The 14,507-nt window shown below is 40.0% G+C and overlaps 1 protein-coding gene across 1 annotated transcript in view; it reads right to left on the bottom strand.

Annotated features, from left to right (window-relative positions):
- Positions 1–8,567: 8,567 nt before the first annotated feature.
- LOC140137072 (uncharacterized) overlaps positions 8,568–14,507 on the bottom strand; it is a 29,364-nt gene continuing 23,424 nt past the window's right edge. Inside the window, exons 13-17 of the mRNA XM_072158730.1 lie at positions 12,811–12,921; positions 11,976–12,215; positions 11,077–11,193; positions 10,102–10,344; positions 8,568–8,683 (exon numbers count right to left, since the gene is read on the bottom strand). Of these exons, the coding sequence (XP_072014831.1) occupies positions 8,568–8,683; positions 10,102–10,344; positions 11,077–11,193; positions 11,976–12,215; positions 12,811–12,921 (827 nt within the window). The remainder of the gene's footprint in view (positions 8,684–10,101; positions 10,345–11,076; positions 11,194–11,975; positions 12,216–12,810; positions 12,922–14,507) is intronic.

The following is a 14,507-nucleotide window of genomic DNA, read 5'->3' on the forward strand; positions in this document are numbered from 1 at the left end:
TTATTTCTATGGGTTAGTTACTTACTGACAGTGTCTGTCCTAGAGAGTGATCCTAATCTAAGCAAAGTAACTGTTACATAGCCCACAGTCTCATCCACAGTGACTGGCTCTTCTGGGTGGGGTTATATGGGTTGACTTCTCCCATTTATTTCTATGGACTAGTTACTTACTGACAGTGTCTGTCCTAGAGAGTGATCCTAATCTAAGCAAAGTAACTGTTGCATAGCCCACAGTCTCATCCACGGTGTCTGACTCTTCTGGGTGGGTTTGTATGAGTTGACTTTTCCCATTTATTTCTATGGACTAGTTACTTACTGACAGTGTCTGTCCTAGAGAGTGATCCTAATCTAAGCAAAGTAACTGTTGCATAGCCCACAGTCTCATCCACAGTGACTGACTCTTCTGGGTGGGGTTACATGGGTTGACTTCTCCCATTTATTTCTATGGGCTAGTTACTTACTGACAGTATCTGTCCTAGAGAGTGATCCTAATCTAAGCAAAGTAACTGTTGCATAGCCCACAGTCTCATCCACAGTGACAGACTCTTCTGGGTGGGGTTATATGGGTTGACTTCTCCCATTTATTTCTATGGGCTAGTTACTTACTGACAGTATCTGTCCTAGAGAGTGATCCTAATCTAAGCAAAGTAACTGTTGCATAGCCCACAGTCTCATCCACAGTGACAGACTCTTCTGGGTGGGGTTATATGGGTTGATTTCTCCCATTTATTTCTATGGGTTAGTTACTTACTGACAGTATCTGTCCTAGAGAGTGATCCTAATCTAAGCAAAGTAACTGTTGCATAGCCCACAGTCTCATCCACAGTGACAGACTCTTCTGGGTGGGGTTATATGGGTTGATTTCTCCCATTTATTTCTATGGGTTAGTTACTTACTGACAGTGTCTGTCCTAGAGAGTGATCCTAATCTAAGCAAAGTAACTGTTGCATAGCCCACAGTCTCATACACAGTGACTTACTCTTCTGGGTGGGGTTATATGGGTTGACTTTTCCCATTTATTTCTATGGGCTAGTTACTTACTGACAGTATCTGTCCTAGAGAGTGATCCTAATCTAAGCAAAGTAACTGTTGCATAGCCCACAGTCTCATCCACAGTGACTGACTCTTCTGGGTGGGGTTATATGGGTTGACTTTTCCCATTTATTTCTATGGGCTAGTTACTTACTGACAGTGTCTGTCCTAGAGAGTGATCCTAATCTAAGCAAAGTAACTGTTGCATAGCCCACAGTCTCATCCACAGTGACTGGCTCTTCTGGATGGGGTTATATAAGTTACTTCTCCCATTTATTTCTATGGGTTAGTTACTTACTGACAGTGTCTGTCCTAGAGAGTGATCCTAATCTAAGCAAAGTAACTGTTGCATAGCCCACAGTCTCATCCACGGTGACCAACTCTTCTGGGTTGGGTTATATGGGTTGACTTCTCCCATTTATTTCTATGGGCTAGTTACTTACTGACAGTATCTGTCCTAGAGAGTGATCCTAATCTAAGCAAAGTAACTGTTGCATAGCCCACAGTCTCATCCACAGTGACTTACTCTTCTGGGTAGGGTTATATGGGTTGGCTTCTCCCATTTATTTCTATGGGCTAGTTACTTACTGACAGTATCTGTCCTAGAGAGTGATCCTAATCTAAGCAAAGTAACTGTTGCATAGCCCACAGTCTCATCCACGGTGACCAACTCTTCTGGGTTGGGTTATATGGGTTGACTTCTCCCATTTATTTCTATGGGCTAGTTACTTACTGACAGTATCTGTCCTAGAGAGTGATCCTAATCTAAGCAAAGTAACTGTTGCATAGCCCACGGTCTCATCCACGGTGACCAACTCTTCTGGGTTGGGTTATATGGGTTGACTTCTCCCATTTATTTCTATGGGCTAGTTACTTACTGACAGTATCTGTCCTAGAGAGTGATCCTAATCTAAGCAAAGTAACTGTTGCATAGCCCACAGTCTCATCCACAGTGACTGATGCTTCTAGGTAGGGTTATATGGGTAGACTTCTCCCATTTATTTCTATGGACTAGTTACTTACTGACAGTGTCTGTCCTAGAGAGTGATCCTAATCTAAGCAAAGTAACTGTTGCATAGCCCACAGTCTCATCCAGAGTGACTGACTCTTCTGGGTGGGGTTATATGGGTTGACTTTTCCCATTTATTTCTATGGGCTAGTTACTTACTGACAGTATCTGTCCTAGAGAGTGATCCTAATCTAAGCAAAGTAACTGTTGCATAGCCCACGGTCTCATCCACGGTGACCAACTCTTCTGGGTTGGGTTATATGGGTTGACTTCTCCCATTTATTTCTATGGGCTAGTTACTTACTGACAGTATCTGTCCTAGAGAGTGATCCTAATCTAAGCAAAGTAACTGTTGCATAGCCCACAGTCTCATCCACAGTGACTTACTCTTCTGGGTGGGGTTGTATGGGTTGACTTCTCCCATTTATTTCTATGGGCTAGTTACTTACTGACAGTATCTGTCCTAGAGAGTGATCCTAATCTAAGCAAAGTAACTGTTGCATAGCCCACAGTCTCATCCACAGTGACTGACTCCTCTGGGTGGGGTTATATGGGTTGACTTCTCCCATTTATTTCTATGGGTTAGTTACTTACTGACAGTATCTGTCCTAGAGAGTGATCCTAATCTAAGCAAAGTAACTGTTGCATAGCCCACAGTCTCATCCACAGTGACTGACTCTTCTGGGTGGGGTTATATGGGTTGACTTCTCCCATTTATTTCTATGGACTAGTTACTTACTGACAGTGTCTGTCCTAGAGAGTGATCCTAATCTAAGCAAAGTAACTGTTGCATAGCCCACAGTCTCATCCACAGTGACAGACTCTTATGGGTAGGGTTATATGGGTTGACTTCTCCCATTTATTTCTATGGGCTAGTTACTTACTGACAGTATCTGTCCTAGAGAGTGATCCTAATCTAAGCAAAGTAACTGTTGCATAGCCCACAGTCTCATCCACAGTGACTTACTCTTCTGGGTGGGGTTATATGGGTTGACTTCTCCCATTTATTTCTATGGGCTAGTTACTTACTGACAGTATCTGTCCTAGAGAGTGATCCTAATCTAAGCAAAGTAACTGTTGCATAGCCCACAGTCTCATCCACAGTGACTTACTCTTCTGGGTGGGGTTATATGGGTTGACTTCTCCCATTTATTTCTATGGGCTAGTTACTTACTGACAGTGTCTGTCCTAGAGAGTGATCCTAATCTAAGCAAAGTAACTGTTGCATAGCCCACAGTCTCATCCACAGTGACTTACTCTTCTGGGTGGGGTTATATGGGTTGACTTCTCCCATTTATTTCTATGGGCTAGTTACTTACTGACAGTATCTGTCCTAGAGAGTGATCCTAATCTAAGCAAAGTAACTGTTGCATAGCCCACAGTCTCATCCACAGTGACTTACTCTTCTGGGTGGGGTTATATGGGTTGACTTCTCCCATTTATTTCTATGGGCTAGTTACTTACTGACAGTATCTGTCCTAGAGAGTGATCCTAATCTAAGCAAAGTAACTGTTGCATAGCCCACAGTCTCATCCACGGTGACTTACTCTTCTGGGTAGGGTTATATGGGTTGACTTCTCCCATTTATTTCTATGGGTTAGTCACTTACTGACAGTATCTGTCCTAGAGAGTGATCCTAATCTAAGCAAAGTAACTGTTGCATAGCCCACAGTCTCATCCACGGTGACCAACTCTTCTGGGTTGGGTTATATGGGTTGACTTCTCCCATTTATTTCTATGGGTTAGTCACTTACTGACAGTATCTGTCCTAGAGAGTGATCCTAATCTAAGCAAAGTAATTGTTGCATAGCCCACGGTCTCATCCACGGTGACCAACTCTTCTGGGTGGGGTTATATGGGTTGACTTCTCCCATTTATTTCTATGGGCTAGTTACTTACTGACAGTGTCTGTCCTAGAGAGTGATCCTAATCTAAGCAAAGTAACTGTTACATAGCCCACAGTCTCATCCACAGTGACAGACTCTTCTGGGTGGGGTTATATGGGTTGACTTCTCCCATTTATTTCTATGGGTTAGTTACTTACTGACAGTGTCTGTCCTAGAGAGTGATCCTAATCTAAGCAAAGTAACTGTTGCATAGCCCACAGTCTCATCCACAGTGACTTACTCTTCTGGGTGGGGTTACATGGGTTGACTTCTCCCATTTATTTCTATGGGCTAGTTACTTACTGACAGTGTCTGTCCTAGAGAGTGATCCTAATCTAAGCAAAGTAACTGTTGCATAGCCCATAGTCTCATCCACAGTGACTTACTCTTCTGGGTGGGGTTATATGGGTTGACTTCTCCCATTTATTTCTATGGGTTAGTTACTTACTGACAGTATCTGTCCTAGAGAGTGATCCTAATCTAAGCAAAGTAACTGTTGCATAGCCCACAGTCTCATCCACAGTGACAGACTCTTCTGGGTGGGGTTGTATGGGTTGGCTTCTCCCATTTATTTCTATGGGTTAGTTACTTACTGACAGTATCTGTCCTAGAGAGTGATCCTAATCTAAGCAAAGTAACTGTTGCATAGCCCACAGTCTCATCCACAGTGTCTGACTCTTCTGGGTGGGGTTATATGGGTTGGCTTCTCCCATTTATTTCTATGGACTAGTTACTTACTGACAGTGTCTGTCCTAGAGAGTGATCCTAATCTAAGCAAAGTAACTGTTGCATAGCCCACAGTCTCATCCACAGTGACAGACTCTTCTGGGTGGGTTATATGGGTTGGCTTCTCCCATTTATTTCTATGGGTTAGTTACTTACTGACAGTATCTGTCCTAGAGAGTGATCCTAATCTAAGCAAAGTAACTGTTGCATAGCCCACAGTCTCATCCACAGTGACAGACTCTTCTGGGTGGGTTATATGGGTTGGCTTCTCCCATTTATTTCTATGGGTTAGTTACTTACTGACAGTATCTGTCCTAGAGAGTGATCCTAATCTAAGCAAAGTAACTGTTGCATAGCCCACAGTCTCATCCACAGTGTCTGACTCTTCTGGGTGGGGTTGTATGGGTTGGCTTCTCCCATTTATTTCTATGGACTAGTTACTTACTGACAGTATCTGTCCTAGAGAGTGATCCTAATCTAAGCAAAGTAACTGTTGCATAGCCCACAGTCTCATCCACAGTGACTGACTCTTCTGGGTGGGTTTGTATGGGTTGACTTCTCCCATTTATTTCTATGGGTTAGTTACTTACTGACAGTGTCTGTCCTAGAGAGTGATCCTAATCTAAGCAAAGTAACTGTTGCATAGCCCACAGTCTCATCCACAGTGACAGACTCTTCTGGGTAGGGTTATATGGGTTGACTTCTCCCATTTATTTCTATGGGTTAGTTACTTACTGACAGTGTCTGTCCTAGAGAGTGATCCTAATCTAAGCAAGTAACTGTTGCATAGCCCACAGTCTCATCCACAGTGACTGACTCTTCTGGGTAGGGTTATATGGGTTGACTTCTCCCATTTATTTCTATGGGTTAGTTACTTACTGACAGTGTCTGTCCTAGAGAGTGATCTAATCTAAGCAAAGTAACTGTTGCATAGCCCACAGTCTCATCCACAGTGACTTACTCTTCTGGGTGGGGTTATATGGGTTGACTTCTCCCATTTATTTCTATGGGTTAGTTACTTACTGACAGTGTCTGTCCTAGAGAGTGATCCTAATCTAAGCAAAGTAACTGTTGCATAGCCCACAGTCTCATCCACAGTGACTGACTCTTATGGGTAGGGTTATATGGGTTGACTTCTCCCATTTATTTCTATGGGTTAGTTACTTACTGACAGTATCTGTCCTAGAGAGTGATCCTAATCTAAGCAAAGTAACTGTTGCATAGCCCACAGTCTCACCCACAGTGACTGGCTCTTCTGGGTGGGTTTGTATGGGTTGGCTTCTCCCATTTATTTCTATGGACTAGTTACTTACTGACAGTGTCTGTCCTAGAGAGTGATCCTAATCTAAGCAAAGTAACTGTTGCATAGCCCACAGTCTCATCCACAGTGTCTGACTCTTATGGGTAGGGTTATATGGGTTGACTTCTCCCATTTATTTCTATGGGTTAGTTACTTACTGACAGTATCTGTCCTAGAGAGTGATCCTAATCTAAGCAAAGTAACTGTTGCATAGCCCACAGTCTCATCCACAGTGACTGACTCTTCTGGGTTGGGTTATATGGGTTGACTTCTCCCATTTATTTCTATGGACTAGTTACTTACTGACAGTGTCTGTCCTAGAGAGTGATCCTAATCTAAGCAAAGTAACTGTTACATAGCCCACAGTCTCATCCACAGTGACTGACTCTTATGGGTAGGGTTATATGGGTTGACTTCTCCCATTTATTTCTATGGGCTAGTTACTTACTGACAGTATCTGTCCTAGAGAGTGATCCTAATCTAAGCAAAGTAACTGTTGCATAGCCCACAGTCTCATCCACAGTGACTGACTCTTCTGGGTGGGTTTGTATGGGTTGACTTCTCCCATTTATTTCTATGGGCTAGTTACTTACTGACAGTATCTGTCCTAGAGAGTGATCCTAATCTAAGCAAAGTAACTGTTACATAGCCCACAGTCTCATCCACAGTGACTGACTCTTATGGGTAGGGTTATATGGGTTGACTTCTCCCATTTATTTCTATGGGCTAGTTACTTACTGACAGTATCTGTCCTAGAGAGTGATCCTAATCTAAGCAAAGTAACTGTTGCATAGCCCACAGTCTCATCCACAGTGACTTACTCTTCTGGGTGGGGTTATATGGGTTGACTTCTCCCATTTATTTCTATGGGTTAGTTACTTACTGACAGTATCTGTCCTAGAGAGTGATCCTAATCTAAGCAAAGTAACTGTTGCATAGCCCACAGTCTCATCCACAGTGACAGACTCTTCTGGGTAGGGTTATTTGGGTTCACTTCTCCCATTTATTTCTATGGGTTAGTTACTTACTGACAGTGTCTGTCCTAGAGAGTGATCCTAATCTAAGCAAAGTAACTGTTGCATAGCCCACAGTCTCATCCACAGTGACTGACTCTTCTGGGTGGGTTTGTATGGGTTGACTTCTCCCATTTATTTCTATGGGCTAGTTACTTACTGACAGTGTCTGTCCTAGAGAGTGATCCTAATCTAAGCAAAGTAACTGTTACATAGCCCACAGTCTCATCCACGGTGACCAACTCTTCTGGGTTGGGTTATATGGGTTGACTTCTCCCATTTATTTCTATGGACTAGTTACTTACTGACAGTGTCTGTCCTAGAGAGTGATCCTAATCTAAGCAAAGTAACTGTTGCATAGCCCACAGTCTCATCCACAGTGACTGACTCTTCTGGGTGGGTTTGTATGGGTTGACTTCTCCCATTTATTTCTATGGGCTAGTTACTTACTGACAGTATCTGTCCTAGAGAGTGATCCTAATCTAAGCAAAGTAACTGTTGCATAGCCCACAGTCTCATCCACAGTGACTTACTCTTCTGGGTGGGGTTGTATGGGTTGACTTCTCCCATTTATTTCTATGGGTTAGTTACTTACTGACAGTATCTGTCCTAGAGAGTGATCCTAATCTAAGCAAAGTAACTGTTGCATAGCCCACAGTCTCATCCACAGTGACTGACTCTTCTGGGTAGGGTTATATGGGTTGACTTCTCCCATTTATTTCTATGGACTAGTTACTTACTGACAGTGTCTGTCCTAGAGAGTGATCCTAATCTAAGCAAAGTAACTGTTGCATAGCCCACAGTCTCATCCACAGTGACAGACTCTTCTGGGTGGGGTTACATGGGTTGACTTCTCCCATTTATTTCTATGGGCTAGTTACTTACTGACAGTATCTGTCCTAGAGAGTGATCCTAATCTAAGCAAAGTAACTGTTGCATAGCCCACAGTCTCATCCACAGTGACAGACTCTTCTGGGTGGGGTTATATGGGTTGACTTTTCCCATTTATTTCTATGGGTTAGTTACTTACTGACAGTGTCTGTCCTAGAGAGTGATCCTAATCTAAGCAAAGTAACTGTTGCATAGCCCACAGTCTCATCCACGGTGACTTACTCTTCTGGGTAGGGTTATATGGGTTGACTTCTCCCATTTATTTCTATGGACTAATTACTTACTGACAGTGTCTGTCCTAGAGAGTGATCCTAATCTAAGCAAAGTAACTGTTGCATAGCCCACAGTCTCATCCACAGTGTCTGACTCTTATGGGTGGGGTTATATGGGTTGACTTCTCCCATTTATTTCTATGGGCTAGTTACTTACTGACAGTGTCTGTCCTAGAGAGTGATCCTAATCTAAGCAAAGTAACTGTTGCATAGCCCACAGTCTCATCCACGGTGACTTACTCTTCTGGGTAGGGTTATATGGGTTCACTTTTCCCATTTATTTCTATGGGCTAGTTACTTACTGACAGTATCTGTCCTAGAGAGTGATCCTAATCTAAGCAAAGTAACTGTTGCATAGCCCACAGTCTCATCCACGGTGACTTACTCTTCTGGGTGGGGTTATATGGGTTGACTTCTCCCATTTATTTCTATGGGTTAGTTACTTACTGACAGTGTCTGTCCTAGAGAGTGATCCTAATCTAAGCAAAGTAACTGTTGCATAGCCCACAGTCTCATCCACAGTGATTGATGCTTCTCTCATTGAAATGATCACATCTGCAAAATAAATAAATAAATAGATTAATTCTTAGCTTGGTTCTAATAGCTGTGAACTCTCAGAAATGCATTAATCAAAAGTCTTGCTCCAGTATTTTTAATTACTCATCAAGATATATAAATATATACATTTTTGGAATGGAAATCATAAAAACACACATTTTGGAGAAAATCACAAAAACACATTTTTGGCCTCAAATTTTTGTAAACACTAAAGAAAAAGTTTTTTGGATATTGGCCTTCATTTTGACTTATTGACTAAGTAAAATCAATATTGGACTAAAAATGACTTTTTTACCAAAGAAAACCAAAAATGGTAAAATGTTATATTTTTGGCCTTATTTGGTCAATCATTAAAAAAAAAATGTCAAAAATATGTTCCTGCAATGGAGTGTTTTGATTACAAAAAACATACAAAAGTCATATTTTGGCTTTTGTCTTTTTCTGTAGTGTGTTTACAAAACATTGAGGCAAAAATGTGGTTTTTGTGATTTTTTCCATAATTGTTGTCTTTACACCAAACCTGTGTTTATATTTAGATTCCTTGACTAATCTCCATTTACATATTATTTTTACATATCATGCATGAATAAATAAGAAGTTACAGCACTTTATATTCATGCATTTCTGAGAGTGCTCAGAAAGTCCTGTATGGTCAGGCAAAATTGGACAAAAATCATAGGACTGAGCACCACTTCAATCATTCAAATTCACTTATAATGAAATGCTTGAGCAAATTTGCATGATTCAACATTGATTGGGGGAATGGCAGGCTCATTTATTTTCATCAAAGTGTCCCAACACTTTTAACAACCATTGAAGGTCTGTTAGGACTTATTTTGTGATACAACCACTTACTTGCAATGACATCATTCAATGTATGCAGCAATAACAGCCCCTCTATTTATACTTATCAGGACCCTAGGCTTTACAGTATATTTTGTAAATGCTTATAGCTCCAAGTACGCAATATAATGGTGGTTATCATCAAGCGTGTAGCAGAGCAAATCTCTACTCCTTCCAATGGCTGGATGACTAATGAGTCAACCATCTTAATGTCATGATTGTAGATCAATCAATCAACATGACTGTTTACCACTTTTGTATTTACGCTTCTATATGTTTGACTCACAGCACATTTAACTCTGAATATTTAGGAAATTTACTTCTAATACTTATTAACCCCATGAGGACTACCTGCCGATTGGCCAAAATGAATATTGTGTCCAATTTTGAACCAAACACGGAGGGTGTTAATAAGATTATCTGCAAATGCAAGTTTGACCATAAAAAGTTTAAAGCCTAGTCATAATTGGCAATTGAAATGAGCATTTCAAGTTATCAACCAATCAGAAATGCTGTTAGAGGACCAGTAGTGTCCAGAGGGTTAATGTCTACCATTCAAAATATTTCCTTACCATCATTATCCTCAATGCCGATGCTAATAACATCCCCTCTATCAATACTGCAGTCAGCATTGGTAATGCCTATATGAAAGAACTCCCTCACTTCAGGTATGTCATCATCCAGGATGTGAATGGTTTCTGTCTTCGTAGATTCACCACTTTGAAAGGTCAGCGTCTTGGAGACGGTCACAAAATCAACTGTGGAGCTTGCACGGTGTATTGGTGGTCCAGTGCTGATGGTGCTTGTGCTAAAGACTAGGGAGCAAATTCAAGGAAAGTTAGGATTAATGGATTAAGAAAAATGAACTCTTTTGGCAGAAGAGAAAACTGACATGTTTAAATATAAACATAAACAATGAGACTTATTGCTCATCAGGAGGATGGTAAAAATCATCAAAATTCAGGTTTTGGTACCTTTGTTAGTGTCATAGATGTGCTAACACATCCTACTAGTAGTGGTTAAGTCGAAATCTATATATTCAAGACAAAATAGTAATTTCTCTTCTTAAGCAGAAAAATTAGCTTCATCTATTTTAATGAGGTTTCAACTTTGTCAATACTGCTGTTTTCCTTGTTTTTTGCCAAATGGTTTGTTATGCCAATTTGAATAACTTATCCTTCCCTTTTTAGACAATTTATACACAACAATTGTTTTTTACCCCTTCGCTGGGATCACTGAATGGGCCTTACACACCTTTTATAGAGTATGTAAAGCACTTTAAAAGACACAAGACAAAAGGAAGAAAGCTACACAGTGGGAAAGAGGTGGGTCAAAGGTTCTTGAAGGTGGTGACATTTCTTGACCACAGACGGTGGTGAATAACTCATTCCAGAATTGTGGCCCTGCAGGTGAAAAGGCATGATATGCAGCACTTTGAATGTGACAAGCAAAATGTTCCTCAGACAAATAGACACACAAACAGACATGACAGACAGACAAACAGAAAGACAGAGACAGGTAGATAGAAAAGCATGCAAGCTACATACCAATTGATGCTGCTCTGCCTATATTACCGCCTCTGCTGATAGTCACTAGAATATTAACACCTCCAACAGCTTCTGTCACAATCAAATCATCCTCAGACACAGTAAAATTAAATGTACCTATGGGAAATAAAACAAGATATAATATGAGAGTTTGCTTAGACAATTGGTATAAGGAGTACATGTATAATAAAATGTAATCATTGTGCTTTGTTCTTGATGTAGAGATGCTTTTAAAAAAAACACCCATAATGTTTGTATGTATTAAGCTACAATCGAGGAAAAAAATAGGTTAGCACACTTGGATATAATTGTTTTCAAACATTTTTAAGTTTTGTGCTATTTATCCCTTTTTAAGTAAAGTTCTGTATAATGAGAAAATTCATGTAAAGGGTCTGTGGCTTGCCAAGCTGTGTGCAAGTTTTCTCCACAGCCCTAGCATAAATTTTGTTTTTGACTTTCGTTACATGTACATTATAGTTTATGAATGTATGTAGCATTTTTCTACAAATAAGACAGCTCCTATGTTGTATTTTGATGTGTCAGTCTTCACTGCAAACTGATGGGTACCAATCATTTTGATACACCCTGTAACAATATTTGTTTTCTGTAGACTATTGGGCTATTCTATTTGAAATCAACCCTGTTAAAGATTTTGCTAAAACCTTCCACAGAGGGAGTATGGGTTTCAAACAGAATAGACAATTGGGCTAACTTCCATTTGAAATACTTACTCCAGATGTGGAAGATATATGTAAAACCATAAGCAGAGGGAGTATGGATTTCAAAATAATTACCCCAGTCAATCCCATTTAAAAAACACACCCCCTCTGTGGAAGACTTTTCATAAATCTTCCACAGGGGTAAGGCAGATTACAAGTGGAATAGCCATTTGTACTCACAATCATCATCTAAGATGGTAACTAGGCATGTATCTGCTGTTGGATCAATATAAGTCGCATGACCACTTTTTTTAATGTACACAGTGAACGTCTCATCTGGTTCCTGTTCGTTGTCATCATGGATGATGATGTCCTGGTCGGCTGTTTCCTGTGCCGCTGTGAATGTGATAATGGACCTCACATCTTCGTAGTCTCCTGTGACTGGGTTCGGAGTTGCGTTTCCAGCTTGGGTGTAGAGTACTGAATAGAAAGTATTATGGTAAAATTTGTTACACAATCAAAGATTGTAACCAGTAATTACTGATCTTAAATTGAGTGATAAAATTGTATCATGATTTTAATAAATAAGATTCAAGGCCCCATTTCACAAACCTTACCATCAATCTTAAGATTGTTTTACCAATGTAACCCCCATTAATTCAAATGTAAGATCGCCGAGTCTTTGTGAGACAGACTCTTCTAATTCAAATGCGTCTTAATCCTTATCAGATGGAAAAATATACTAAATGAACTCTTTGTATCAGTGACGTAGCTGCCTTCCCCTTTTCCACTATGGAATGCTAACTGCCATGTTATTTTAGATCTGTTGCCCATTTTTTAAAATATTGTGACTATGATTACTAGTTCTGAAGCTATAGGCATATCTCTAATGACTTTGTTACTTTTTGTGAATGAAGTCTTTACAATGTAAAGCCTACAACATTACACTAAAAAACCAGCTCTATTTTTTGAGAAATTACAAAATACTTTAATGAATTTAACCTATAATCCAAACAAAGGCCTTCAAACTTTCTTTCATTTCTCCCAGTAATAAATGGATGGGATTTCAACTTACAGATAGAATCAGACCTCATAAGAAATCCCATTCTCTCCACAGTCACGGTATATTTGGTACCACTCTCCAACACACTTGCGGTCACGTCGCATGTACTGATTCTAACTACCACTGTAAAGAAAGTAAACATTTGTCAGTTGAGTACTGTACGTATACTGTATAATGAGAAATTTTTGCTGGGCTTATTTTGTTGTTGTTGCAATTTTATCAATTCTGAACATGTGTTTAATTTGCATCTCCAAATATAGTCACATTAAGTACTATATATGTAATAAATATTGTCGCAGGGTTAAAATTTTGCGGCTGTCTGTTTGACCGCGAAAAGCACCAAAATTAAACTCGCGAAAATTTCTTGCTATACAGTACGAAAATTTCTTGCTCTACAGTACATTTTATGTGAAGTAAAGTTGTATAGCTGCTTCATGAAAAATGTATTGGGTTAGTCCAGTTGAAATCCATAAACCCCCACAGAAGACATGACCTTAATCTCGCACACCGGGAGTGTGAATTTCCCATAAGTAACCTGAGCTTCATGTCCATGTCTCAAACTTATCAATATATATCATATTTCATTTATTTCCATAAAAATTATTACAAAGAATTATATTCGCAAATAAGCTGATCTAAATGTCTGTTGATACTTCGCCACATTGTGTGTTCCTGGTAGGAGATCACTCACATGTACATGTAAAGATGGTATTTTTTACAAGGCTTTTAACAACTTAGCTCCTAAGTACATCGCTGAACAATTTACTGTTTATGTTCCATCCCGGCCCCTTCGATCAGCCATGGACACAAATCGACTTGTGATACCAATGTCTGAATTGGTCACTGTTGGTGATCGAAGTTTCAAGGTTGTCGCTGCAAATGCCTGGAACTCTTTGCCGAGACAACTGCGGACTGCTGGATCTACAGAAATTTTCAAGGAAATCTTAAGACTTTTCTATTTTAAGAACTTTGTAATTCATTTATTTGTTGTAAACGCTATGGTACCTTGTGAATAGCGTCCTAAATACCTGTTTGTTGTTGTTGTTGTTGTTGTATGGGTATGTGCGGCATTCACGGATCATGTTCTCAACCTGTGACAATTGTAGCTCTTTGGCTCAAATTTGGAAAAGTTTTGAATTTTTTTAGCTCCACAGCCTATAATTTGGCCCAATTTTAGTTCACAAGACACCCGCAAATGTTGAAATTTTAGTTCATCCAGCCCCTATTTTGCCTGAAAATTAGTTCCCAAAGTTTAGCAAACCGTGCCGCACACCCCTACCAACATTTTGTTGAGTGCCATTGGTCAGTTTTAAGAAGCAAATAATTGGTGTAGATTTCTTTTTGACATTGGGGGAATGGGGTTGGAAAAAAATTCTTGAAGTAATGTGAATCCAGCACCTTTTGGCAACAAAATAAGTTTATGGTACAAATGGGCGCGAAGCCATGTTGAAGCAAAATTTGTGAAATATGGTTCAAAAGCAGAATAAATTCGCATGAAGCGCACAAAATGTGGCATTTTGGGGCTAAAATGGCCAAATATGAGGTTAATTTGGTCATAAACACACATACAGGCATCAACATTGGGGGGATAAGTGTATGGACAATCCCCCTGGCAAAATCTTGGGGATTTACCCCCCCCATCCCGTCGAGATCTACACCTATGGAGCAAATGTAAAATAAACACTACTGTATTTTGTTGCAGTCCTTCA

The sequence above is a fragment of the Amphiura filiformis genome, chromosome 17 (genome assembly GCF_039555335.1).
Source record: "Amphiura filiformis chromosome 17, Afil_fr2py, whole genome shotgun sequence".
Classification (NCBI taxonomy): domain Eukaryota; kingdom Metazoa; phylum Echinodermata; class Ophiuroidea; order Amphilepidida; family Amphiuridae; genus Amphiura; species Amphiura filiformis.